The 27,147-nt window shown below is 52.2% G+C and overlaps 4 protein-coding genes across 11 annotated transcripts in view; 3 read left to right on the top strand and 1 right to left on the bottom strand.

Annotated features, from left to right (window-relative positions):
- Nucleotides 1–405: 405 nt before the first annotated feature.
- Nucleotides 406–4,527, top strand: LOC148420722 (sodium/calcium exchanger 1-like). Its single transcript, XM_088420170.1, has 10 exons — nt 406–1,742; nt 1,821–1,927; nt 2,480–2,500; nt 2,582–2,599; nt 2,681–2,695; nt 2,814–2,885; nt 2,958–3,076; nt 3,200–3,299; nt 3,364–3,633; nt 3,699–4,527. The coding sequence occupies exons 1-10, from the start codon at nt 421–423 to the stop codon at nt 4,073–4,075; spliced, it is 2,421 nt and encodes an 806-aa protein (XP_088276296.1). The 5' UTR covers nt 406–420; the 3' UTR covers nt 4,076–4,527.
- Nucleotides 4,528–5,021: 494 nt separating this feature from the next.
- On the top strand, nt 5,022–10,000 carry psen2 (presenilin 2). The gene is made up of 11 exons (XM_088420171.1): nt 5,022–5,122; nt 5,394–5,524; nt 7,053–7,207; nt 7,273–7,414; nt 7,488–7,555; nt 7,657–7,877; nt 7,943–8,041; nt 8,190–8,255; nt 8,326–8,379; nt 8,442–8,557; nt 9,768–10,000. Exons 2-11 carry the CDS (start codon nt 5,414–5,416, stop codon nt 9,921–9,923), a joined length of 1,188 nt encoding a protein of 395 aa, XP_088276297.1. The 5' UTR covers nt 5,022–5,122; nt 5,394–5,413; the 3' UTR covers nt 9,924–10,000.
- dpy30 (dpy-30 histone methyltransferase complex regulatory subunit) lies at nt 9,988–12,979 on the bottom strand. 4 transcript variants are annotated; one of them, XM_088420176.1, is made up of 5 exons: nt 12,839–12,979; nt 11,250–11,287; nt 10,711–10,758; nt 10,516–10,643; nt 9,988–10,109 (listed from the first exon to the last, which is right to left on the bottom strand). In XM_088420176.1, exons 1-5 carry the CDS (start codon nt 12,840–12,842, stop codon nt 10,037–10,039), a joined length of 291 nt encoding a protein of 96 aa, XP_088276302.1. In that variant the 5' UTR covers nt 12,843–12,979; the 3' UTR covers nt 9,988–10,036. The 4 variants fall into 4 exon arrangements, with proteins under 4 accessions (XP_088276302.1, XP_088276299.1, XP_088276301.1 ...); XM_088420173.1 differs by lacking the exon at nt 12,839–12,979 and adding an exon at nt 11,601–12,801 and having other exon boundaries at nt 11,250–11,388; XM_088420175.1 differs by lacking the exon at nt 12,839–12,979 and adding an exon at nt 11,601–12,780.
- Nucleotides 12,410–27,147, top strand: part of LOC148420719 (mechanosensitive cation channel TMEM63B-like) — a 15,895-nt gene continuing 1,157 nt past the window's right edge. The window contains exons 1-25 of one of the 5 annotated variants that reach the window (XM_088420165.1): nt 12,410–12,713; nt 13,969–14,187; nt 14,273–14,352; nt 15,727–15,765; nt 15,955–16,048; nt 16,591–16,628; nt 16,700–16,842; nt 17,712–17,774; nt 19,544–19,595; nt 19,833–19,941; nt 20,017–20,087; nt 20,166–20,246; nt 20,322–20,445; nt 20,882–21,015; nt 21,083–21,220; nt 21,293–21,446; nt 21,557–21,663; nt 21,785–21,871; nt 21,945–22,010; nt 22,091–22,253; nt 22,776–22,881; nt 22,958–23,125; nt 24,801–24,916; nt 24,979–25,062; nt 25,957–27,147. The exon at nt 25,957–27,147 is cut by the window's right edge and continues 1,157 nt beyond it. In XM_088420165.1, the coding sequence (XP_088276291.1) occupies nt 13,996–14,187; nt 14,273–14,352; nt 15,727–15,765; nt 15,955–16,048; nt 16,591–16,628; nt 16,700–16,842; nt 17,712–17,774; nt 19,544–19,595; nt 19,833–19,941; nt 20,017–20,087; nt 20,166–20,246; nt 20,322–20,445; nt 20,882–21,015; nt 21,083–21,220; nt 21,293–21,446; nt 21,557–21,663; nt 21,785–21,871; nt 21,945–22,010; nt 22,091–22,253; nt 22,776–22,881; nt 22,958–23,125; nt 24,801–24,916; nt 24,979–25,062; nt 25,957–26,133 (2,586 nt within the window). In that variant the 5' untranslated portion in view covers nt 12,410–12,713; nt 13,969–13,995 and the 3' untranslated portion in view covers nt 26,134–27,147. Of the gene's footprint in view, nt 12,714–13,968; nt 14,188–14,272; nt 14,353–15,726; nt 15,766–15,954; nt 16,049–16,590; nt 16,629–16,699; nt 16,843–17,711; nt 17,775–19,543; nt 19,596–19,832; nt 19,942–20,016; nt 20,088–20,165; nt 20,247–20,321; nt 20,446–20,881; nt 21,016–21,082; nt 21,221–21,292; nt 21,447–21,556; nt 21,664–21,784; nt 21,872–21,944; nt 22,011–22,090; nt 22,254–22,775; nt 22,882–22,957; nt 23,126–24,800; nt 24,917–24,978; nt 25,063–25,953 lie in introns of all 5 variants that reach the window. The other 4 variants (XM_088420164.1, XM_088420166.1, XM_088420168.1 and 1 more) reach the window with 4 other exon arrangements.

The following is a 27,147-nucleotide window of genomic DNA, read 5'->3' as shown; positions in this document are numbered from 1 at the left end:
TAGTCAACGCTTGCGGCGGTCACACAATGTGTCCTTGCGTTGTCGCGGACCAGAACGATGACCAATTCTTGTGATACGCATGGGTGACCCCTAGGTGTCAGTGCATTCAGGGGGCCAGCAGAGGAGCACAAAGGTCTCGCAATGCTTCTGGCCACCGGGATGTGCTGGTGGACACTCGCAGTGCTGGTTCAGCTTTTGGCAGAAACGGGGTCGGCGGCGGGCTCCTCGGCCGCCAGCCGGAACGACACGCTGCGCAACGACACCAAATGCAGAGGCAGTACCGAGTGCAAGGACGGCGTCATCTTGTCTCCGTGGCGACCGGAGAATCCCAGCTTCCCGGACCGCCTGGCGAGGGCTGCAGTTTATTTTGTGGGCTTGGCGTACATGTTCCTGGGCGTGTCCATCATCGCCGACCGCTTCATGGCGTCCATCGAGGTCATCACTTCCCAGGAGCGACAGATCACCATTAAAAAAGCCAACGGGGAAAAGATTACAACCACCGTGCGCGTATGGAATGAGACGGTGTCCAACCTGACCCTCATGGCGCTGGGTTCGTCCGCTCCGGAAATCCTGCTGTCGGTGGTGGAGATCTGCGGCCACAACTTTGACGCCGGTGAACTGGGGCCCAACACCATTGTGGGAAGTGCCGCCTTCAACATGTTCGTCATTATCGGCCTTTGTGTTTACGTCATCCCCAACGGGGAGACCCGCCGGGTCAAGCACCTGCGAGTATTTTTCGTCACAGCCGCCTGGAGCGTCTTTGCCTACACGTGGCTCTACCTCATCCTGGCCTACTTCTCCCCGGGTGTGGTGGAGATTTGGGAGGGGCTTACAACGCTCTTCTTCTTTCCTGTTTGCGTCGGCTTTGCGTACGTGGCCGACCGCCGCCTCCTCTTCTACAAGTACGTGTACAAGCGCTACCGAGCCGGGAAGCGCAGGGGGGTGATCGTGGAGACGGAGGGTGACCCGGAGCTTCCCTCCGGGGCCCACGCCCGAGAGCCATCCCGCGAACGGGTCCCGTCCGACGTCGAGCGGTGCGTCGAGGCGCCATTGTCGCTGAAGCCATTAGAACTCAAGCATCCGGTGGAGGAGACGGAGCGGCTCATGGAGCGAGGCGCCTGGTGCGACTTCCCGGTCCAAGTGTCGGCCGACGACCGGTCTGCTACTGTGTTTTTCCACCCGGCGAACTACCGGTGCGTGGAGAACTGTGGCAGTGTGGCGCTGAACGTGCTCCGTGCCGGAGATCTGAGCTCGACGGTCGCTGTTGACTTTCGAACGCAAGACGGCACCGCCAGAGCCGGTTCGGACTTCGGCTCCACGGAGGGAACCTTGTTGTTCCGAGCCGGCGAGACACATAAGGAAATTCGAGTGGACATTTTTGATGACGACATCTTTGAAGAAGAGGAGCACTTCCTGGTCCACTTAAGCGGAGTGCGGATCATGTCCAGCGTTGGGGACGGCGCCGGGGTCGGAGATGGGAACGGCTCAATGGATTTGGGCCTGCCTCGCACAGCCACCGTCACCATCTTTGACGATGACCACTCGGGGGTCTTCACCTTCGAGGAACCTGCCGTCACTGTGAGCGAGAGCGTCGGCGTGATGGAGATCAGGGTTGTCCGGACTGCCGGTGCTCGCGGGGCGGTGGCCGTGCCATACAGGACCATCGAGGGAACGGCCAAAGGGGGCGGCGAAGACTTTGAGGACAACCATGGTGTTCTGGAGTTTGACGACAACGAGACCTGGTGAGTACCCATCATGCGTCGTGACTTGAGCAACCGGTTTCTTCCAACGGCCGAGAGCTTCACATGTTTGCATTTCAGTAAAATGCTCCGCATCAACATCATCGACGACGAAGAGTACGAAAAGAACAAAAGGTTTTGGGTGGAGATGGATGAGCCACGACTGCTGGAGATGAGCCGTAGGAAAGGTGGGGGTGCTGCTTTCCTAGCTCCCTAGCCAGGTTTATGCGTTTCTTTTCAGTGTTAGAAGGGAATGGTCTTTCAAAGTAAGGATGCAGTCGATTCTAGCTGAAGCGCATCCCTAACCAGATGTTGAAGACAATCACTTTTTGGGTCCAAATCAGGCCAAATTGTAAGGAGGCGATGATATAATATTCATGTGACTTTTGAGGCCTGATCGTTGATTGACTGAGTGCCTGGTGTCACATTTATGGAGTATGTCCGTTGACGCAGAGCGCAAGGATTTAGGGTTGGCAATCGTCCAGTAATTGGCGCTACCCCGGCAGATGCTTATATGAATTGCTCATCAGTAACCCAGAGGAAAGCCCTTTGAAGTTTTTAGAATGATTAGTTGTTAGAAGTTATCAAATATTTAGAATAATAATATAAAAAAATTTAAAAACGCCAACATTATGGCCACCTTTTACTGAGTGGGTTAGGGTTACTTTTACTGTGTGTCCCAAATCTTGATGTTTACTTGTTTGACATTTTCTTTCCTGTTTTGCGGTGAACGTCCTCAGCTGTTCTGCTTCAAGAAGCTGGTGAGACGCCTCTCGTGCTTTTTTTTTCTTTTCAATATAACTTCAATCATTCGGTTCATTTGCTTCATCTGACTTTTTTAGGTGGATTCTTGCAAACAGGTGGGTACAAGACAAACTTGAGGATGGACGCTGCATGCACTCACAGCGTGAGTGTGATGATGTGCCTGTTTCTTTTGACAGACAAGCCTTTGTTGGGTAAATGAACTCTTCGCCAGCGATTGGTTGGCGGCGCCGCCCCAAGCGCCTCCTGCTCAGGCGTACCACGTGTGAGCTTTTCTCATGAGCGTCTGGCTTCCTTGGTGCAACGTGACAGGCAACGAGTTGGTCTACAGAAAGCTCGGAGAACAAGAAATGCAGAAGCCCTCTTCAGTTATCACCTTCTCAGGTGAGTGCCCCGACCCTCCCTCCGTCCATCCTTCTGTCGGGGGGCCTTTCAGCACAAACGCGCACCTCTCAGAGGAAGCCGAAGATGCCGGGACAACAGAGCAAGAGCGGCGCGTGGCGCGGGCGGGTCGACCAACGTTGGGACAACACGTCAAAGTGGAAGTGGTCATCGAGGAGTCGTATGAGTTTAAGGTGCGGCCTGCCCATGCAAAATCTTCCCACGTGTCGTTTGTGAAGGCACGCAGCTGCCATTGGCGGTGCAAATGACGTCGGATGATTGTTTGCCGGCCATGGCGGCGAATTTGTGCGTGTCAGAGTGCGGTGGACAAGGTGCTGAAGAAGACGAGACTGGCCGTGCTGGTGGGAAGCACGTCGTGGCGGGAGCAGTTTGCGGAGGCCGTGACCATCGGCGCAGGTACATACATGATCTGGCCGCGCGCCAAAAAGGTCTGGCGTGACGGCATCTTTGCGGCGTGCAGGCGACGACGACGACGACGCCGACAGCAAGAAGCCCCCGTCCGCCCTGGACTACGTCCTGCATTTCCTGACCGTCTTCTGGAAGCTTCTGTTTGCGTTAGTCCCACCCACTGACTACTGGAACGGCTGGGCGTGCTTCACCGTCTCCATCGCCGTCATTGGCATCCTGACGGCGGTCATTGGGGACCTGGCGTCCCACTTCGGCTGCACAGTGGGTCTGAAGGACTCAGTCACGGCCGTGGTCTTCGTGGCGTTAGGCACTTCGGTGCCAGGTAGGCGGGCGCCGGCGGTCGCGGCAGCGCTTCCCACCTCCGCCCCAACCTGCCGTCTTTCGCAGATACTTTTGCCAGTAAGGTGGCGGCCACCCAAGACCAGTACGCCGATGCCTCCATCGGCAACGTGACGGGGAGCAATGCTGTCAACGTGTTCCTGGGCATCGGCGTGGCTTGGTCTATCGCCGCCATTTACCACTCCTCTCGGAACCAGGTGTTCCGGGTGGACCCGGGAACGCTGGCTTTCTCCGTCACCCTCTTCACCATCTTCGCCTTTGTCTGCATCGCCGTGCTCATCTATCGGCGCCGGCCCGGCATCGGCGGTGAACTGGGCGGCCCTCCGCTCGCCAAGGCTGCCACCACTGGCTTGTTCTTCAGCCTGTGGTTGACCTACATCCTCTTGTCCTCGTTGGAGGCCTACTGCCACATCCCTGGCTTCTGACGGCCGCGCGTCACGCAAGACGCCCGCCTCCGGCGCGCTTACTTTGGCGTTGCATTATTTTGCCAAACGACCAGATGACAGAAGCCTCGCCGTCACGGCCGTGATCCCCATTTGACGTCGGCACTGACCGGGTTTCTCGACGTATGGAGCGCAAGCGATAAAATTGTCATGTGTCCTTTCGCTCTGCAGCACCTTAATAAATCCCGTGCTGCCACAAGCCCCTTTGCTGCCTTTGTGTCTCGCGGAGGATTTCAGAACTTCTTGACTTGACGTGGAAGCTGCGTTCAATGCCAACGTTTGGATCTTCTCAATTTTGCAGTCATAAGACTTGCTTCTGTTTTAAGTGGGGTTTTTTTTCTTCACAGATGTCAAACGCATTTCAATTGCCTCACAAAAGCCAGGACTAGCAGAGTTTATTATAAGTGCGGTAATAAGTAAAAAAATACATTTTGAAAATGAATTTCCTTCCAGAAAGGCAAAGGTGCATGTATCCAAATTGATGCAGAAACCTTTTCTTTTTCAAATAAAAAACATTCATAAATACAGTTTATGTCAACGTCCCAATCTTTTGTTAAACTGCAAATTTGATGAAGACATTTTTTGTTCGTTTGCCAGACACGTAAATATAAACACCAGAAGAGCTACATTTGAGGTCAGTTCTCCCTTTGCGACCGAGTGAAATCATCAGCAGCACCGACCTTCACCAAATTACTTGCGGGAGGGCGGGGGTTCGTTTGAACCAAAAATGTCCTTTGTTTTTTTTGTTTTTTTTTGGCATTCCGAGTTAGGCCGTTCAATATGGAATTGTATTTGTGCCACAACCGCGAGAGAGAAATTAAAGAGCAAGCGTAAATAGATTTTGAGCACAGAAAAAAATATTGACCCCGATTGTGGCACAGATATAATCCCATACCGCTCGTCTCCCCCTTCGGCTCTTTGTTGATGTCGTGTGCTGACGTCACACTGATCACACGCCTCGCGGTCAGATGACTTCCGAGTTGTGACTTCCGGGTTGCGTCGCTCGGCCGCTTTGCTCCATAAAATCAGGTAAAGTTTGACGCCGCCCACCGTTTTTGGGCCAGAGAGGTCCAGCCTCGGAATCATTTGCGCGTCGGAAGGTTCGAGTGCCACGCGGGTCGCGTGACTTGACTTGGCAAGGAGTACGATGTGTTTTTGCCATATTTGCGACGCAGTGCGCCGCCTGGAGGCAGGAGTGCGCAGATTATAGATTTCACCTCAATCTCATCCCTGTGTCCGTCTCCGAAAAAACCGTCGCCGATAAATACGTGTTGACGTAATCAGGCGCTTGTCTTTCCAGACCAAATCGGGGGCGCGGCCATGAACGTTTCAGACAGCGAGGACGACGCCTACACGGAGCGGACGGCGCTGGTCCAGTCGGAGAATCCGGCCGTGCCGTCCTATCAACCCGATGAGAGCTCGCCCAAAAGGGTAAACTTTGACTTTCTCTCACCGGCTTTTGACGTCCGCGCTACTGCATTTTTTTTCCGTGACCTGACCAAAGCATTTTGTGGACCAAGAAAACAAAACAACAACAAGCCCAATACTTTAAACAGCACCGTGACCACCCGGTGTCAACTTTGTGTTGGGCAAATTACTTCAAAACTGTAATGCATTATTTATTACTTATTACTGACATTTCAAAGTAATTAGTCACATTACAATATTACTGTACAGTATTTAAAATGTAATGCATTACACTATTACACTATTGCATTACTTTTATATTATTCTCACCACCATAACTGGAAATATGGATTTGCCATTCTAGCTCATTATGCTCTTTACGTGAGCTTGAAAGGTTTGTCTAAGCATAAAACCAGTACAAATCATTTACTCTGGATTGTATTGCAAACCCTTACAGACATATTTATTGTATTTGAATCCTTTTAATACTTCACAGCATAGTGATCCATTGTTTAATGCTGTAGGCAAAAACAGTTAGTGCATTTCACAATTTCAATGTTAATATTAAAATTCAAGATCAGTTGTCTAGGTTAGAGATAGATGTTACAAAAATAGATGGTTTCGGTGGGACTAACATTAGCAGCTAGCCTACATCATTGTTAAGGTGTTTAATGTGTTGGCTAACATGAATTGTGTATTCTTCATCTTGACACACATTGACCAGAACTATTTATAGACTATTATTAATAGCAATTGTACAGTAAAAATTTGCGTTCGCTTACATTGTCCTAAATATGCGAGTTGTGGGATCTTGCCGACAAGGTTTCCAAATGCTGGTGAATCCATTGTGGAAAGCTGCAACATATCTCGTAACGAATCTTCTAACCTCTTGATGTGGAAGTGTCATCCCTCAGCGAGAGAGCATAATCCTCCGCGTGCTTTCTTTTTACTCACTTCACGTTACTGTGGCCCCCCACTCTAAATGGTTTGTCAAATTACTGGTCCTGTTTCACGAAGTGGACAGCTCTTTAGGTGTTGCGCGTGAAGTGCACCTTACAATGCATTGCGTTACTCTCATTTGTAACGAGTACAATATTTATATTTTTGTGTATGTATAATTTTACACTACTGTGTTATAGCTAAAAGTAATGAATTACAGTAGTACTCCCAACACTGACTTTGAAAGCCCATTTGGAGTGGGATCCGCAAGCATATTTGATTGTGCAACTCCAAAAGATAGTTAGGCCACTGAACACTGTTTCCTTTCTGCCTTGTCTGCCGGAAAAGGGTGTGACGAATAGCCGCAGGCCCAGCTCCGGGTCAAGGCGCGCAATGGTTTGCAAAGGAGCCGATAGAAGGAATTGGATTTGGCAATGAGTTCCAATTCATTTACTCTCAAGTTGAAAAGAAAGCTGCAATCTTTGACCGTTCAGTGTTGTGTTGGTCATTTTCCCACTCGTGTTCACGTGAGAATTGTGTGGTTGACGCCAATGAAAAGCTGAAGAAGTGAACGAAAGGCAGAGTGTGCAGTCTGACGCGCGCACGCACGCAGGCCAATGGGGAGGCGGCGGGCGACGAGGAGCTGAGCCTGAAGTATGGCGCCAAGCACGTGATCATGCTCTTCGTGCCCGTCACGCTGTGCATGTTGCTGGTGGTGGCCACCATCAAGTCACTCCACTTCTACAGCGACAAAACGGAGCAGCAGCTGTGAGTGGTCGCCACGACCGCGTGGGGTGCCAGGGCCGCCGCTGACGCCACCCCTCCCCCTGCAGCATCTACACGCCCTTCACGGAGAACACGTCGTCGGTGGGGCGGCGCCTGCTCAACTCTGTCCTCAACGCCGTGGTCATGGTCAGCGTCATCGTGGTCATGACCGTCCTGCTGGTCTTCCTCTACAAGTACCGCTGCTACAAGGTGTGCCGCGCTCCCAGTTGCCTGCCCGCCGTCTTTGCCCTGACGCTGCCGCCGCTCTGCTCCTCACTGTCAGCTGATCCACGGCTGGCTCATTCTGTCCTCGCTCTTGCTGCTCTTCTGGTTCAGCTTCATGTACCTCAGGTGAGAAGCCCGTATCTCACGGACCCGTTGTTCCATGGTACATTTTTTTCCCACAGACCCATACCAGTAAAACTATTCCCTTTTTGTCTTACCTCCTCCAGCGAGGTGCTGAAGACGTACAACGTGGCCATGGACTACCCGACAGCAGGTGTGCTGATCTGGAACTTTGGGGCAGTAGGCATGGCGTGCGTGCACTGGAAGGGCCCTCTGGCACTGCAGCAGGCCTACCTGATCGCTGTCAGCGCACTGATGGCGCTGGTCTTCGTCAAGTACCTGCCCGAGTGGTCGGCCTGGCTCATCCTGGCTGCTGTCTCCATCTACGGTGAGCCCCCGGCAGGGCGAGGCGGGTGTCCCGCCAAACTTCTGATGCTCCTCCCTCTTCGGCAGACCTGGTGGCGGTGCTGAGTCCCAAGGGTCCGCTCAGGATGCTGGTGGAAACAGCGCAGGAGCGCAACGAGCCCATCTTCCCTGCCCTCATCTACTCCTGTGAGTTTCCCAAATCGGAAAAAAAAGTCTGGTGAGGGGAAAAATGAGTGCGGCTTTGTTTGGCGCACAAGTTTTGCTAGGCTCGCTAGCCAAAACGTGGCTATGACGCAGAAAGACTTTAGCCCTAAAGCGTCGCCTGTGCACGCAGCCGCTATGGCCTGGACGGCGGGGATGGCCGGCCCTGCCAGCGATGGCCGACCGGGACGTGCCACAGGTGCCTGCCCCCTTCCTCCATTTCCGGCGGGAAATGACAGCGGGAACTCTAACTTTGCCGCATGTGACAGATGAGGAAGCGGAGCCGAGCGGTGAGGAGGACGAGGAAGACGAGCGGGAGGAACGTGAGTGACGTAATGGGCGCCGCATGGAGAGGCGGCCGTATGTGAGACACGTGCGTTTGCAGGAGGTGTGAAGCTAGGCCTGGGTGACTTCATCTTCTACAGCGTGCTCGTGGGCAAAGCGGCGGCTGGCGGAGGTGACTGGAACACCACCATGGCCTGCGTGGTGGCCATTTTGATTGTAAGACCCCCCCCCCAAGGGAAAAACACAATGCAGTGCTTTCCACACTAGCCCTCAACCCAAAATAACACGGCCACTCATTTTCAGTGGACGGCATGTGGCAAAACCCCCACGGCCAGATTTTGCTGCAGAATTCTGCCCTTTGGCTCTAGCTAGCAAGTGCTTACCTTTTGACTTTGAGATTTCACTGCATACAATGTATGGATACCACCAGTCCTTAACTCTTAGTGCCAAGCGTTATTAGAAAAGGAAACTTCTAAAGGGCCAGTATATTTAGCATTTTCACTCACCTTTCATGGCCGACAGAATATCGCGTTCTATGTCTATGTAAATACTGGAAACACTGCCATCCAACCGTCACAGTTATCACTACAGTGCTCAATTGGCTTATATTAACTCAGAATTAGGGTGTCAGCTACCCTCCATAAAAAACACATTTCATGAGAATATTTTTAGTTTTTATAGTTATTACTATTACTAAGAGCTGAGCTGAAAAGCGAAGCTCTCTGTTTACCACTCGATCTACATTCCTGCCCTCACCTATGGCCCAAGCTGTGGGTCGTGACCAGAAGAACAAGATCCCGGATACAAGCGGCCGAAATGAGTTTCCTCCGCAGGGTGTCCGGGCTCTCCTTTAGAGATAAGGTGAGAAGCTCGGTCATCCGGGAAGGGCTCAGCGTCGAGCCGCTGCTCCTTCGCGTTGAGAGGAGCCAGCTGAGGTGGTTCGGGCATCTGGTTAGGATGCCCCGCGGACGCCTCCCCGGTGAGGTGTTTCGGGCATGTCCCACCGGAAGGAGGCCCTGGGGACGACCCAGGACACGCCGGAGGGACTATGTCTCTCGGCTGGCCTGGGAGCGCCTGGGGATCCTTCCGGAAGAGATGGATGAAGTGGTCAGGGAGAGGGAAGTCTGGGCTTCCTTGCTCATGCTGCTGCCCCCGCGACCCGACCCCGGAAGACAGCGGTAGAAGTTATTACTATTTTAAAAGATGAAAATTCTTGTCCATGGCACTGAAAGAGTTGAGAGACCTTCCCACTCGCGCCTAACCCTAACCCTTAGTCAGTCTCTGCTCAAGGTGGCCGTGGCCAAAGGGAAGTCGTCACCATGTCCTTTGCTTGGGAATGTTAAGTTTCCAAAAGGAAAACAAGCATTTGATGCCTGCCCTGTGAAAAGTTCAGGGCGGGTCCTTTTTCAGAGCGTGTGCCTTTCAGGGCCTGTGTGTGACTCTGCTTCTGCTGGCCATCTTCAAGAAGGCACTGCCGGCATTGCCCATCTCCATCACCTTTGGCCTCATTTTTTACTTTGCGACCGACTTGCTGGCGAGACCCTTCATGGACAACCTGGCCGCCCACCACTATTACATCTGATGGCTGCCCCCCCTCAACTAATACGTCTGATGGCTGCCCCCCCCCCAAAATAAAGAAAGACATCTTGACCACTTGAACAGGTGTGGACTTTTATTGACAAAGTGGGAAAGGCTTCAGTTGCGCTCATCAAACTGCGACTTGTTCTTAAGGAGGAAGGCCGCCAAGTACTCGATGGGGTTCAGAGGCCTGTGTGCCACAAAAAAAACAAGGGCCACCATTTAAGAGGGCGTTGGGGTACACACACCACGACTCGCTGGTTGAAAAAGGCCCACCCGCACTGGCTTCCAACCATTTCTTTCTGTATACAAAACAATATCTTGCCCCAAAAAACACCATGCATGAAAAGCACCGGGCGGCTTTGCGACAAGATGCTGATGGTCATCCAAATGGGCTGAACCTGGCCCCAAACTCCAAATTTGTCCATTACGACACAAAGCAAAAGACATGACGGTGCAATTCATTTGTGGGGTTCTGTCAAATGGGTGACTCCAATCTAATGGGTTAGACTCTGTCTAATGGGTGCGATGGTTCAGCCTATTTGGCGGGCCAACGGGAGCTTCGGATTCGGCAGCGTGGCAGATTGGCCTCTGACCTCTCCTTAGCCAGCACGGCCAGGCCTTGCAGTAGGATGGGCACCACCGTCTGGTCCAAGTAGGCGCGTGTGGGGAGTGCCTGCAGGTCCACCTTCTGCTTGCAGGCCTTCTCCTGCTCCAGCGTCCTCTGCCAAAGCAAAGTGAGCCGGGGACGCTCAGACGCATGCGCGCACGCAAGCGAGCCGGTGCCTCACCTGGATGCTGTCTGTCAGGCCAAACTCTGCGTGGGGATTTTCCGATGCCTACGCCGCAACAGGAAAAGACAATGTCAGGTGGATGCTTTGCGCGCGCCAAGGCTCAAGCTGAACCATTGCATTAGTACTGGGCAGCTGCGGTCAGGGCCACAAATGATGGTGAAAAACAGAAACCAGACGGTTTGTCTTTGTGAAATGTTGTTGGTAAAATGTCTGCTTTGGCCCGCAAAGCAACCGTTCAACAAGCTGCTTCTTTGTAGTCAAGCATGCTCATTTGACCGAGCGTTTCACTATTGCTCAAAAAATTGCAACTTTCCCAATGAAGGAGAAATGTTGCAATCTCCGCAGGAACACGTGTACAATTTTAAATCCGTTGCTGAAGATTTTGAGAACGGGCCATTTCATTTTGAAATGCCACGTCCATTGGATCAAAGTTGCAGAAATCAAGGTGAAAGTGAAACTTTGTGCGTGAGAGGTTCGTGATGATTAGGACCCCGAAGAAGAAGATGCTTCTGCTGATGCGGAGGTGGCGGACTCACAGTCGGATGCTCCATGACGTGCTCCGCCTCTGCGCGCTCTGCAAAGAGAAGCCGACTCATCACTCGGACAGACGCCTCACCGAACGCGCTCTGGAGCATTTTGCAGCCACCAACGCCAACCATCGGACATTTCTGGCGACTGTGTGTGCAAAAAGCAGCTCGAGTTCCGGCGGTTCCCTCGATTCGTCATTGAGCTGGCGGCAGCTTGGCGCTAGCACGCTACACGCGAGCGAGCACCGAGCGGACTCGCCATGCCACACAAAGGAAAGAGTAAGGAAGCAGCGGCAAAAAACTGACGTAAACCCAGACTAAAGTCTTTCAAATGTCAAGAAAAGGCAACAATAGACTCACCGTCCGCCATGTTTGTTTTGGATACTACTTCTGCCGCCCGCCGCCGATTCGCTGTTAAAACGACGTCACTTCCGGGTGACGTCTAGCCCCAGGGGTCCGCTCATTTCCGTTCTCGTGAACTTCAAAATATAAACTCGGGTATGACGTTCCCAGACTTCGGGGGGGGGGCTCTTTGTGTCCTCAAGTTCAGAGATGAGCTTGAAACTTTGTAAAGACTATTATCGTCGTAGAACACACATTGTAACTTTATTCATCCCGTCGGTGCTCACAACAACACCAGATGGGGGGGGCGAGAGAAGAGAGTAGCCAAAAGGAAAGTAACTCATTGAGCGCCTGTTTACGACTTGTTGTTAATGGATCGTTTGGAGTTGCCAGCTGGGACCAAAAAGGAAAATGCTTTTCCAGCAAAATTGCCATTGTAAAAGCGAGATAATTTGCGTGTTGCCGGCCTGGCTTCCGGAAAGTCAAAATCACTTGAAATTTCCTTGGTCGCTTCATTTTGGAACTTCACTTGCACTTTAGTTTGGCCATAGCGTCATTCGGGGGAAAGACGGGCGTGACACCGTCTGTCTTTCTCGCTTGAATTTCAGAAGCTATGTTGAAATCTGACGAAGCTGCGCCGATTTGAAAAACACTGCACTTATTTGAAAGCAAAGAAAATTGCAAGAATTGGTACGAGGACGCTTTCTCGAGGTTGTCAGCAATCGCTTGGTGACCACGTGTCAAACGAGCGATACAGAACATCAACATGAGTGACGCGCGGGGATTTTATTGTGAAGGCGCGCTTTGGCGCCCCCTGGCGACGCCTCGCGCACATCGCCGCGCCTCGTCCGTCCGCAGCGGCGGCAGCAGCAGCAGCGGCAGCAGCATCGGCGGCGGCGGCGGCTGACGGGACGAACTGGACTGAGCCGAGCGGAGACCAGGCGAGTTGCCACAACGACACGGCATCCATTTGAAGGAGCCAGAGAAATAGGAGGAGGGAGCGAGCGCGGCAGGTGCACAGGGCCGCGGGCTCGGCGGCGATGGCGTCGGCGCTGCGGCACGACGGCTCGGCGACACTGAGCGCTGCGGCGTGAGGATTTCAGGCCACTCGACGCCACTTCCGGTGCTCAGGTGAGGCCTGCGCGCAGACGCCGCCGCCGATGCCGGGAAGGCCGGGCGCGAGCCTCCCTTTGTTTCATACGCCCCGCGGCATCGCGCGCGCTCGTTCATCCATTCGCGCGCGCGCACGCACGTACCCATGCAGCCTCCACCGATTGATTATGGGCAGATTGCGGGTGGGAGCGGGGAGGTCGGCTCTTACGTAACACGCGCAGAGGTCATCCGGCGGCCGTTCCGCAAGTTCGACTTGGCTCGGGCGGCTCGGCCCGACCGATGACGTCACATGGCGACGAGCTGAGCCATCCGCTATCTGCGGAAGGTCACGTGATCGGAGCGCCAGGCTTCCCGCTGCCCGACGACGACGGCTCGGTGACATTGCTTAGTTGAGAAAAAAAAAATCTTCCTGGCCTGTGTCCTCAGATAAAAAGTCCATTAAGTGTACGTCATTATTGACACAAATAGGACACTTGTCTATCATATGAGACGTAAGAGACTTGTTGTGTACTGGTGCATGGAAGAGGTGCGGCTTGGCACACCCGAGGGGCCAGGAAAGACAGCAGCGCCAAGCAAGATTTCATCTTTTGCAAAACAAAACCGGGACGAGTGGGAAGCGACATCATCTTGGGCGCAGAGTGATCCGTACATCAATGAAGGAAGACGTGGCCATGGTTTTACTCAGGAAATTGGCCAAAATGTTCACGTGGTTTTCCAAAGTTTTGAAGAAACGACAAAAGTACTGTTTTGATTCCCAGGGTTGGGACGAGCAAATGGATAAGGCTTAGTCGAACTCTGCGGCACTTTCGGCTTCGACCCGGCAATGGCAAACGGACGGCAGCAAGACTGAACAAAAGAAGGGGAAAAAAAAACGCTGAGAAAGGGAGACCTTTGGGACAGAAAGCTTTGCATCTTCTAGGGCGTACGCTTCCAAAGCGGGCCGCGTCAAGACAGGCCTTCAGCTTCCATTTCTTAGCGTTTCACTCCTTGCGCGCCTCGCAAGCGCCAGCCGGCAAAAACAAACGTGGGCCTGGGACACGGCTTCAACAATTCCAGGCCCCCAGTGTAACGACAAAAAGGAGCGCACATTTGGCCGGACTTTGCTCATTTCCCCTGACGCCAAACCAGCTTTGAAACGAGAGCTCTTTCCCCGAAAAAATGCAAATGAACAAATGAAGCGCGGGATTGGGCTGGAGCAAACAGTTTCCGTTTTCTGGGCTCCGTGTCAAATTGACTTTGGATTCCCAGAACCCACTTCTTCCTTCTCTTACAGGTGGACGGTGAGGATGCGGCGCTGAGCATGCTGGCGGTCCTAATGGTGGCCATGGCCGGCGTGGGCGGCGGCCGGGCCTGCGGCGCCCGGGACAACTGCTCGGCCGACGGCGGCTCCAAAGAGTATTGCTACTCGGCGCGTATCCGCAGCACTGTGCTGCAGGGCCTGCCCTTCGGCGGCGTGCCCACCGTGCTGGCGCTGGACTTCATGTGCTTCCTGGTCAGACTGCCGCACCGGCACCTTCCCCGCGCAGGCGCAGGCGCACACACACCTAACTCGTATGCCGCCACATGCCGGCACGCAGGTCTTGCTCTTCGTCTTTTCCATCCTACGAAAGGTGGCGTGGGACTACGGACGCCTCGCACTGGTCACAGACGCAGACAGGTGAGGCTCCTTTGACTCCTTTCGTTGCCATTGCGCCCGTCGCCTCGACCGGACGGTTTTTCGGCACGCGCAAATGGGCGTGAGCCCCCGAAGCCTTGTCGGTGGAGAGGAGTGGCGATAAAAGAGGCCAAAGTCCCACTGCAAGAGAGTCCGGATGGGCCCGGCCCCCGGTGCTCCGCACATCCCGCTGCACGAGTGCTGGCCGGACGCCACCCAGCGTTGTCTGCCTACGTGCCGGGCTGTGGTCATTTTCTTTTGCCGTTCCATGCAGCTGTCCATCCTTGTATGCAACCAGCGTTTTTGGGCAGGGCCCGTACAGTAAAACCCAAAGCCCGTCGTCACCGCTCAGCTCACGGTCCCGCACGGGGAAAGGCCGACTCGCTACGGGTCTGCCATTTCCCATGATCCTTAGACACGGGAGCAGTGAGTGGCTTAACCGCCAGCATCGCTGCCCGCTATGACCGCTAGCTACCATCAGTGGATGCCAAGGGGCCGCTCCACGCCGGCAAGCGGCTTGTGCTTTTTGCGCCTGTTCATTTAAAGCTCTCGGGCGAGCCGGCTCTTTTCAACGACGTAGCCCCTTGCGAGAGATGACTTCGGCCAGTTAGCTCAGAACCTGAGGCAAGCGTTTCGGGATCGCTCGAAATGGACTTCTGGCCATTCCGTCGCGGAGCGGCTTTTGTGCAGGGCGTATTTGATACGTCAAGTCCGCTAGACCCAAACCGTTGGCTTTCCGGCTCGCCACCAATGACCGGAGCCCGATCAGGGCGTGTTGTAAGCTATTTACGACTTTGCGCTCCAGTTTGTCTGCTCTTCGTTTGAAAATGGGCTGCTTCCTCGTCAAACGTGAGCTTGGCGTAGCCCCGCCCGCCAGCGTACCAAAGGCCTGGCCCTTTGCGTATCAGCGCCACGGTCCCCATGCGGAGCGGCCCGAGGTGTAAACAACTGTCAATCGGGTCACATCCGTTGGATAAAAGTTGCAACCTAATGAAGAAATCAAGGTGAAAGTGAAACTCTTGGTGATAATCAGAATGGCGTCGCCATCAACGGCCTGTCTTAAATGACGTGTCACCACCTGGCTTTGTCGTCTAGCAGCACGTGGTGCCTTTCGGGACTTCGTGATTCCCCTCTAAATTTCGTCCAGTTGGAGGGGAAAAGGCGGCCGCTCGGCCGACCCTCGGCCATTTCGGTTAGCATCCCGAACGGCGGGCAAGTGGAGTCGGAGCGTTTGTGTTCATGCGTGGCGGCGTGGAAAGACATGTCCCCATACGAGGACATTCTTAATTTGCCGTCCATGCGAACGTCATAAAGCGAAGCGGCAAACTTGGATGCTAACCATTGTCGGTGCTTGTTCCCAACATGAAAACAATTCAGCCGAAGACGCGACCGGGATGACTATGAGCCGGTCAAAAGGTAACATCGTCGGTGTCTGCAAAAGTGTGTGTCCCGTTGTCCCCGTGGCGTGCTAGCCAGCTAGCCACTTAGCTCCGGGTCCGGAGACGGCCCCCGGCATCGAGTCGTGCGGTGTTAGCTCCCGTGCGCGCGTAGCGCTCGTCGGCACGTGGCTAAAGCTAACCCTCCCTCTGGGCTCTCTTTCCTCAGCGTCGCGTCGGCGGCTGTGCACTCAGACGCGCCCGACCGCTACGAACGCCTGACGTCCGTCTCCAGCTCTGTCGACCTGGAACAACGCGACAACGTGAGCACGCTTCCACCCCTCCTTCCTCCCCTTCTCCCTCGTCTCCTTCGCTCCGGCGTGGGGAACGGGCCGGCGCCCGTCACGTGTCACGCGTGGCGGAGTGGTCGCCGCGGCGACGGATCAGCGTCTTTTCACGTTAATCTGTCAGCTAATGCTAAGCCACTTAAACGATGAGCGGGTGGGAGCTTGGCTCCGCCCTCTGGGCCAACATGGCTGACCCTGTTCTGTTTTGCCATGGCACTACCTTCATTCTACGGTTTGTTTTTTTGTTTATGGATTCGAGCCCCCGCTCGCTTGCCTCTCTGCTCCCTGAAGACTCTCAGCTTCCAATTATTTCTTTGAATCCTTGCTTATTGGCTCTCTTTTTTTTTTAAAAAGAGAGAAAAAGAGAAAAAGAGAGTTTTTTTTAAAAACTTTTTTTTTGTTCTATTTTTTTTTTAACCGCCAAACTCCCTTTTTTTGTTTTCTCACACTCAGTCTGAGATTCAAAGTTGTTTTTTTTGTTTTGTTTTGTTTTGTTTTTTTGCTTTTGCGGTTTCAAGGGCTTCTGCTCGTGGCTGACGGCCATCTTCCGAATCAAGTGAGTTTTTGGCAAGCCGGTGTCCCCGGGTCGGCCGGATTGTGTGACAGTAGCGTGCTCTTGGGCGGCAGGGACGAGGAAATTCGGGAGAAGTGCGGCGAGGACGCCGTGCACTACCTGTCCTTTCAGCGTCACATCATCGGGCTCCTGGTGGTGGTGGGCGTCCTCTCCGTCGGCATCGTGCTGCCCGTCAACTTTTCAGGCGACCTGCTGGGTGAGACGTGCTTTCCAAAGCCTTTGGACCAGTCCATCTTTCTCAAATGGGGAGGGGGGTGGGATATTAATTGTCATGTCATTGCATAGCACAGCTGCTGTGGCGCTCGTATTCTCAAAGGAAACTTGCTGTCAGTATTTTTTTTTTCTAAATCACATGAATGATTCATGTGTGTAACAATGTTTCATGTCTTTTCCTTCAGGTTAAAATATTTAAGGTATTGCAGCTAAAATTCCAATTCATTTGACATTTATTACTTATTCTTTTTTTTCCAGCATCAGCCATTTCAGTTGATCAAAAGTGTTTCTAGTTTGAATATGGATTGACATCTTTTTTTTTCAGGCACTTTGAGGTATTTTTTCAGATTCTGAATTGGCTGTAACCTATGTAAACCTGCGTAAAAAGAAAAGTTAACATTTGCGATAATTTAAATAAATGGTATTTTCCTTTAAAAAATTTTTTTAAAACACATACAATTCTAGGGACAATCTTCATAGATCTCATTCATAGTAACCACTGCAAGGGGGTGGGGGGTTGTCTTTGCAACAAATAATTGAGAAGCAATACTCTAGGGGCATTTAATGACACTTTGTACCCCCACTCGACCTGTGAAATAGTGTCATTATTTCCTCTCAATCAAGGAACAAAATTCAAGTTAGATTTTTTTTCCCCCATTAATAGGAATAATGGTCAACAAATGATTAATACAATTGCTACTTTTCAGTTATGGTTTAATCATCACAGTTTATAAGGAGTGACCTGGGGAAAAGCGTCATATTGCAAAAAAACGTGTCTGATTACCCGATTAGCAATTAATGATGAAAATGACAAGCGGAAAGTGGATTTGTGTGTCTGTGTGTGTGATCTAGTAAGAATTATCAGTAAAGATTTGCTGATAAACCAAGGAGCAGCTGGACCCCCGTCCAAAGAAGGTAAAGTTCCTTGGAACACTTGTGGCCAATAGACTTGTGGACCGTAGACATGTGCGTGGTAGTGATGTGGATGGTAGACCCTTGGTTTGTGGACCCGCGGATCCAGGAGAGGAAGGCCTTTTCTAGTCGGACGTGACAATGAGAGACAAGTACGGCCCAAGTGCTGGTCCCAGTCTGGAGGCTTGGTTACGGGACCCGCTCGCAGGAGTTTTTGTGGTGGATGTAGGCCGCGGCTAGCTGGACGTCCCCCGGCCTTGTCTTGTGTCTCGTCCTATCCACCCGGGTCCCGACCTTCCTAGGGCTTCGTTGGCGCGGCAATCATCGCCCACATGACCATGTGCGACGCTCTGCTTCCCCGTCTTGTTTTGCTCCCCGTCCTCTGTCAAAACCCGTTGTATCCAAGCACAAATCACGGCAGGTGGCACTGGAAAAGCCGTTGTAGCCTCCGGGTAGGTGTGAGCGGATAACCGTAATGGCAATGTAACGCGATTTTTAAAGTCACGGTTATTTAAAACCGTCCAAATCTGAATAGCTAAGTTTTTTTTTCTCCTCCCGCGTCATCTGCCTTAACAGGCAAATTGCAGCCTGTAGTGGGAACCTCCTCTCGATGTGACACATACTTATTGGCTGCCGCAGCCAATCACGTCCAATTCCTGGTTTGTCATCTTCAGCACCACTGTTACACCCAGTCTACGGGAACTGGGATATAACATGTGTGCTCCCCTCATCCGTACTCTCACCACCAGAAAAGGCCCGTGAAACTAAAGCGTATTGAACAAAAATATCAGTTTTTATTGTCTTCAGAGGGAGAGCAGAAAAAAAGATCTTCCTAACTCCTAACTCCTCCTAACTAGCTAGCAAAACCAAAAGGAAACGAATGACAATTGGCTCAACTACCTACCTAATGCAAAAACAGGAGAAAAGGGTTAAGCAGAAATGGCGTCTCCCTCCTACTACTGCTCCATCTACAGATTATTTACACTTGAACAACACAGCGAACCACAACTAATCCACACAATTCATAACGGTCCCTGAGACGTGGCGTTTTCTGGCGGTGGGATGACCAGAGAGAGACAGCTCTGTCTACGGGCTGTTTTAAATAGGGCAGCAATCAGGAGAGCTAGCCAATGGGAGGACACCAACTGCACACAATTGACTCACTCCAACAAAAAGCCACACACACAAACCAAGGAGAGAACACAGCAGAACACATACATAAAGAACATATGAACCGTGGGTCATAACACACTGTAAGTTAGCTATTGCAGTTAACGTCCTCGGCTAACGTGGCTAACATACTTTTGCTACTTTTATGGATATGGCTCACGGTAGGACGTGAGCAGTCTACTGAGCTAAAGTGTGGGTCAAGGAAAATGACTGACAAAATTCATATTGTACTATAAATGTTTAAATAATACACATAGTAGTCGAATGATTGATTTGAACTAACCTGCCATCACTCGACGGTAGTTAATTTCAAATCAAAAAATTTTGAAAATATTGTGCATTTATTTTTTTATATTATTGTGCATGGTAAATGTTTGCTGCATTATATATTTAGTTTAAAACCATTTGAAAATCAAGTAACATGGCCATTTACCCCCCCAAAAAACAAAGATTTGAAAATATATACGTTTTCGAGCTCTAATTTCAATACTGCGATATTTTTGCCCAAGGTTATCATGCCGTCAGATTCTGATATCGTCCCATGCCTACATCTGGTGCAAATTGCGAGATGAAAGTCATTTGGAATGTCTTTTGGTTTTCAGAGAACAACGCCTACAGCTTCGGCCGCACCACCATAGCCAACCTGAAGTCCGGGTGAGTTTGACGCTTTCCTCTTTGCCCCTTATGTTTTCGAATTGGCAGAGGCGGCGACCTACAGTTTCTTGGCCCCCCCTCTCGTCGTCGTGGCTCCTCCGTTTTTTTTCAGGCTGAAGCTTGCTGTCGCCAACTTCCGAGACCGAGCCGCTCCGATAATTTTCCGAACGTTTTGCTTTGTTTTCAAACAAAGCTCTACGTGGCGTGCACTGAGCGCTTCATTGTGTGCACCGGCAGGACTAACTTGCTGTGGCTGCACACCTCCTTCGCCTTTATGTACCTCTTGCTGACCGTCTACAGCATGAGACGGCATACGTCCAAGATGCACTACAAGGAGGACGACCTGGTAAGGCCGAGGCCCTCCTCCCCGCTTTTGTGCTCATCCCCACTTTTGTGCTATTTCCCGCCTTTGCGCCCACAGGTGAAACGCACTTTATTCATCAACGGCATCTCCAAGTACGCTGAGGAGAGTCAGATCAAACAGCACTTTGAGTATGTTTCTTTTCGGTACTGCGGCAAAGTGTTAGTATTTGAACAGGCTAGCATTGCGTCGCCTCCCATCCCGCACAGGCAGGCGTACGAGAACTGCGTGGTCCTGGAAGCTCGCGTTTGCTACAATGTGGCCAAGCTAATGTCCCTCAACGCCGAGAGGTGAGCGGGCCACCGGGGGCGGAGCTCCCCCGAGAGGGCGGGCGCTCGCTTGAAGCTTTCCATCCCGCGCCGCAGGAAGAAGACTGAGCGCAGTAAAAAGTTCTTCACCGACCTGATGGCCAAGGAGCACGTTCCCACCATGATCAACCCCAAACCCTGCGGGCATCTCTGCTGTTGTGCCATCGCCGGCTGCGAGGAGGTCAGCCCGTGCCCCCGACAACACCTAGCCATCCCTCATAAGCCGAAGCTAGTTGCACTCTCAAAAAAAAAAAAACACACACAAAAAAAAAGTCCGAAAGAGATAAATCCGACTCTGCGGCCTCTCGGTTTAGCCCCAATGCTCGGCTCAAAATGAACGAGCCACAAAAGAAACCCACTTTGTTTTTTTTGTTTGTTTGTTTGTTTTTTTATGCGGGTTTTTTCTTTTTGAACCAAATGTTGAGATTTAAATTGGGACTTTTCCTTTTTTGTTTGATGCATGGGACTTGAGTTGGTCCGATTCCGACCCAGTCGGAGTTGTTTCTGACGCGAGCGTTTTTAGAGTGCGGCGCCTACTGCGCGTGACACGCGGTGGACATGTGCATCGCGGACTGCATGGGCCGATGTTTGTACGGGTGTGTGCATGTTGCCGGCAGGAGGAGGCAGTCAGCTTCTATACCAAGAGGGAGGCGAAACTAAAGGAGGAGTACCGCAAGGAGAAGGAAAAGGTCCACACCAAACCTCTGGGCATGGCCTTCGTCACCTTCCAGAACGAGGCCACGACCGCCATGTAAGCCCCGCCGCTTTTCCCGCGGCCCGCCGCCCCTCCTCCTGACCCGCTTTCCCCATCCCTGCAGAATCTTAAAGGACTTCAACGCGTGTCAGGTTCAGGGTTGCCGCTGCCGCCAGGAGCCACGCTCCTCGCAGTTCAGCGAAGCGCTTCACGTGCACAACTGGAACGTCTCGTACGCGCCCGACCCACAGAACGTGCGCTGGTGGGTCCCGCTCCGAGCCCCCCGACCCCCTTTTCCCCGGCGGCCACTGACATATTGGGATGCGTTCCGCAGGGAGCACCTGTCACTGGGCGGGGTCTCCTGGTGGATCCGCTGCCTGATCATCAACTGCATCCTGTTCCTGCTGCTCTTCTTCCTCACCACACCCGCCATCATCATCTCCACCATGGACAAGTTCAACGTTACCAAACCCGTGGAGTACCTCAACGTGAGAGGAAGCACATGACGCACGCCTGTTACTGGCGCCGCCTCCTCCAGCAGGAGGAGAAGGAGGAGTGGCCGCTCTGAACCGCATGACTGCTTGTGTCTCCTCTGCAGAACCCGATCGTGACCCAGTTCTTCCCCACGCTCCTCCTGTGGGCCTTCTCCGCCCTGCTGCCGACCATCGTCTACTACTCGGCGTTCTTCGAGGCGCATTGGACCAGGTCTTGGGCAACCCCGCCGCTTGTCGCGATGCTGCTACGAGTCCTCCTTGGTTTTCTGGCCAAAGACCCATTTAAGTACTTTTGATTGCTGGACTAATACTCGCTGTGTGGCTTGACGCAGGTCTGGCGAAAACCGGACTACGATGCACAAGTGCTACACTTTCTTGATCTTCATGGTTCTTCTGCTGCCCTCGCTTGGCCTGAGCAGGTAAGGGTGAAGTTGTCTCTCAGCTCCGTTTGTAGAAGCATTGACCTCCCAAGCTGCTCTGCCATTGTTTCAGCCTGGACGTATTCTTCCGCTGGCTCTTTGACAAAAAGTTCCTGGCCGACGGCACACTCCGCTTCGAGTGAGTCAACGCTATCCACTTTGCGCATTCATCACCCGGAGACGCGGGAGAAGACCCGTCTGGTGCCTGTCATCCCCTAGGTGCGTGTTCCTGCCGGACAACGGAGCCTTCTTCGTCAACTACGTGATCGCGTCCGCCTTCATTGGCAACGCCATGGACCTGCTTCGGATCCCGGGCCTCCTCATGTACATGATTCGACTCTGCTTGGCGCCATCCGCCGCAGACCGACGTAATGTCAAGAGGGTGAGTGCGCGCCAGATGCTCAGATGCTTGCTGCGTCCCAAAGGCCGGATCCTAGCTAGAGCCGGGTCACAGAGACCTGATCCTGATCGCTTTGGCCTAATCCATTCCTGGAGACCGTACGCAGACCCTGGTGGAAGCAGGTTAAAAAGGTGGGGTCCCGAAGGCCAGATGCTAATTACATTTGGAAGAACCAGATCCCGGCCGGCCGTATCAGCCCAGGCACAGAGGGCTTGAAGACCAGGTCTAGTAAACCGGGCCCCGACCTGGTAGTAAACATTGGGTCCAGAAGGCCATAACGCGGGTAGAGGTGATCCTGACTAGGTTTTCGATCCAGGTCTAGAAGGCCAGATCCGGGAAAACGGGTTTAGCAATTCAGCGTGTGAATAGGTTGAGTAGGCCAGCAGATGAGCAGGTCTCGAAGAGCGGGCCAAGTCCAGGCGTTTAGGCAGCCGCTGACCTGACTTCAAGTTGTGCCGGCTAGTTTCCTGGGTGGCCGACTAACGTGACTTTCCGTCGTGTCAGCATCAAGCGTACGAGTTCCAGTTCGGGGCGGCGTACGCGTGGATCATGAACGTCTTCACCGTGGTCATGGCCTACAGCATCACCTGTCCCATCATTGTGCCCTTTGGTGAGTGTGGTGACGTCTCGGTGAGCGGCGCCTCAGCCTCGCTGACCCCATGCCGCCAAATCTGTCCCGGTCTCAGGTTTGATGTACATGCTACTCAAGCACCTGGTGGACCGCTACAACATGTACTACGCCTACCTGCCGTCCAAGCTGGACAAGAAGATCCATTCCGGGGCCGTGACTCAGGTGGTGGCGGCGCCCATTCTATGCCTCTTCTGGCTGCTCTTCTTCTCCACCATGCGGACAGGCAAGCCCCCCTCACTCGGCCCTCGCCGGCATGTGGGAGCATTTCTGCTGCATTTGCAGCTACATGAGGGTCTATCATCATGCTGGCTCAGTTCAGATGGGCCTTGCGGACCAAATGCTTTTTTTTGAAAGTCTGCTCGATATTTTCTCCGTCATTGTTTGGGTGTCGGGGACCACTAATGAATTGCAGTCGTTCACTGGTTCTCGATGCCCAAAGCGCTAGGATTAGCCCCTTTCACACCAAAACAGTCTAGGAACTATGAGTTTCTGGTCTCGGGGTTCGGAGTTGGATATTCCTTGTCTTGGGCCTGTTCATTTGCGTTCAAATTGAGGGACAGGGAATGGGCAGCTTATTGAAATTCTAATAAATTCATATACGTTTTTCGAGCAGTGCAATCTGTAAACTTGAGGAGGGGAAAGAGGAAGCTTCTCGGATTCGCTAAGAGTAAAACCGTGATTCCTATTCCTGCTGTCTAAAGAGCTGTACTAAAGAGCAGAAAACGACAGGACCAATGCTAGTCAAGTCTCTTTTTTTTTCGTTCATGTCAGTCTCGCTCGGCCACACCACTCCCTCTCTTTCTCGCATGTCACTCAAATGCATTGATTAAGAACACATCCATTCCAAACAGAAAACAAATGTAAATAATTGAAAACGCCATACATACTAAATGACATATTACACAATCTATCAAAACTACGAGTCGCTGTCGAAGTGACCGCTTTCCCAATTTCAGCGAGTGCTTTATGACTGGAAGCCAACTAAAAGTACACAATGAAAAGGACCATCTGCACTAAAGCAATCGGCGGGGATGGCTGCGTGTTCTTTTTGGGAGCTTCCATCGTGGAGAGCATGCCAGAGGAGACAAAGACCCTCAGCTTTTAAGTCCGGCCCCAGCGGGAGTGATTTCTGTGTGTTCCCCTGAGATGTAGAGCTCTAGGGGCAGCGCATGCCACGGACTCTGCTCCGGGTGTCTGCGGTCATAAGTCTGCTTTCAGTGGATTCTTGCTGTGTGATTCGGGTTTCCGAAATCCAACGGCAGTTTGCTTCGACAAGAAGTAGAAGAAGGAAAAATCGCAATACTGACGCGTTTACCGACGCCCGCTTTTCGGCTGGCGGGCTGGTGTTTCAGCGTAGAGGCTTAGCGGAAACTTTCCTACCAGGGATGATTTTTGGTTTGAACGGAAAAGTGGACTCACGCAACCCGGGTACAGCAGAAGAGTTCCTGTGGTGTGAAAGGGGCTATTGACAAAAAGAAAAAAAAAAAGACACTCGGTCCCATGCAGCAAAATATTTGAAATTCAAAGAGAAATTGAGGGTCTTGTGTGTTGGGAGGAGTTTTTATGTTTGCTTTTTTTTTTTTTTTTCGATTTAGCGTCGAGTAGTTTCCATTTTCTTTTTTTTTTTCTTTTTCTTTTTTTTTCAAATTAGTATTCAGCCAAGTAGTAATAACCTTTTTTTTTTGTCCCAGCGTATGCTTGTGAACCTGGCAAACAGTTGTTGGAAATTAGTCGGTGACAAGAAAAAGCTTTTTAAAGCCGTTCATGAACACTGCTGACATGAGCTTTGTTGGCAAAGTTTGACAAGCGTTGCATGCTCGAATGGTGCCCAAAGCGCAGCTTTCAAGATGGATATTTGCTATGCCGTTTTACGCGAGCTAACGGTGCGGAGCACGCAGGTTTCGAGACACCCACGTCCGTCTTCACGCTGGTAGTCTTGGCTGTGACCATCGTGGTGTGCTTGTCGCACGTCTGCTTCGGACACTTCAAGTACCTCAGCGCTCACAACTACAAGGTACGCCAAGCCGCCCGCGTGGCTCCATCCGCCGGCGCTAACGCCGCCTCGTTGCTTGGCAGATCGACACCAAGGACTCGGACGCGGAGGTGGTGGAAAACGGGCGCCCGGGCCGCAGCTCCGCCTCGCCGCCGTCCAAATCACAGGTGAGGGCTGACTTGCTGCAAACGAAAAGTCGCCCATTGCTTTCAGCTCACCAATTTATTTTGAGATTTGTATTTTCCTCCAATTAATTCCACTTATGTTTTATTAAAAATGCGATGTCTGGTTTTCATCCAATTATGATGACTTCTGAGTAATTTTGCGCCGTCGGTTTTCCGTTGAAAGACTGAGGCCTGGCAACCATCTTGTCCACGCGTAAACTGCAAATGTAAAATGGCTAGTGATTCTTGGAGCGAGGTCGTGACGGACTCTCCTTCACATGTCCGGCTGTGCATCTTTGGTGCATGTGCGGTGTGAAACCAGAGTTTCACACTTTCTCTTTGATGGCACGTTTCAGTATGCCAGTCCTTCTCGAATAGTCGGGCGGGCCCCCCTGGTGGGGCGTCAGGCAATACCGGGGAGGGCATGACCACGTCATGTGAAGAGTAATTGCAAAAAAATAAGGATTGGCAACATTCTTTTCCAATTTCAGTGACTTTGTTGCACCTTTTTCTTTTTTCAGTTTTAAACTAACCTTTAATTTATCTAAGCAATGTAATAAGGTAGTTTACCAGTTGTTGAAAGTTGTTGAAAGTTTACCAGTTGTTGAAAGATTTCTAGTCTTTTTTCTTTTGGTAATATAACAAAGGATATAGTTTTAGGTATATTTTTCAACTTTTATAGATGATAATCTTATTTGGAGTCAGCGAGGCGAGTTGGGGGGGGGGGGGGGGGGGTCTCTTTCCTGGGGGGGACTTCGCAAAAAATAATTGAGCATTGTCGAGTATGCAAATGGGAAAGCGAAGCTCAGAAGGAGCCATAAGTGTTTGCGGTGCAGTGGCGATGTCGCCAATGTTTGCAAGGCGGCTTACGAACTGACGCTGTGTGTCCCCCAGCAGCAGATGTACATCGCCCAGGTGCTCCAGGACCCCAACTCGGACGAGCCGGGCGGCGGGGGCGAGGAGGACCGGGCGTCCTCGCAGGACGACGACATGCTCAATGGCGGCAACAACATCAACGAGGCGGATTTCCACTCGGGGGAGGACAGTCTGATCGCAAACGAGGTCCGCCAGTAGCTGGGGGTGGAGCTCCGCGGAGGGGGCGGAGACAGTCTACGGTCCTCGCCACCACGCGATGCTAGCAAGTGAGCTTACGAGCTGGCTGGCTAACACCACCGCGCTGGCGAGGCTCCAACCCTTCCTGGCCTGAAGACTTGACCCTGAGCTTTGGCGTTGCCAGCAAAGAGCCAACAGGAAGCACATCCCCTCTCCAGCCCGCTACCATCCGTCTTACGCATCCATGAGGGAGTTCTCCGCACGTCGACAGCCTGCGACTCGTCTGGACAGAGTAGCCGGACCTCGCGCCATTCCCTGCATCGGGCCCATTGTACGATTACCCCAGCGGTTTTTTGGCACGTTTCCATTGGCCGCAATGGGACTCTCAGTGGCCTGTCGGGACTCTAGGACGGGGTGCGGCGAGTGGCCAAAATGCCTCAATCCCACGTTGAACCTTCACGTTAAACGGATCGGACTCCACCGCTGACATCGGAGCCGGCCTCTTGCCTGGCCCTCGAGGGAGTGGGCCAGTGCGGATAAAGACGGACCTGTCGTGATTCACAATGTGCTGGTTTTGAGTCATTGGCCCAAAACCAGCGAGAAAATGTTGCAGACTCGGCAGGACGAGCGGCGAAAATGTGTCTGAGTCGAGGATTGAACTTCTGAGTTGCAAAGTGTCACAACTGAACTCTTCCAACGACTGGTCTTTTCACTTATGCTAAGCGGGTGCACGCTAACATGCACATGCTCATGTCCGTAAGTGACAGAGGTTGGTTGTTTTCTTTTTTTGGACCTTCTGAGACCATCTAACAGCTTCGGTATCAAGTGTGCGGGAGGCCCCGTCTGTTAGCCTAGCTTAGCACATCGCGCTCGCAGCATTTGTGAAGCTTCATGTGGTGCGACACCGGCAAGCGTCGCTTTCGCAGTTACAAACGGCAAGTTTGGCAAATGTGTTTAAAACAATGGCTAGCCAAGTGACTTGCTACCACTAGCCTAAAGCTCTGTTGACGTCTTCAACTTGAATGCAGAATTCAA

The sequence above is a fragment of the Hippichthys cyanospilos genome, chromosome 7 (genome assembly GCF_059441005.1).
Source record: "Hippichthys cyanospilos isolate Australia breed blue-spotted pipefish chromosome 7, RoL_Hcya_1.0, whole genome shotgun sequence".
In the NCBI taxonomy this organism is placed as follows: Eukaryota; Metazoa; Chordata; class Actinopteri; order Syngnathiformes; family Syngnathidae; genus Hippichthys; species Hippichthys cyanospilos.
Note: the sequence above shows the minus strand (reverse complement) of the source record. Positions and strands in the feature narration are given on the sequence as shown.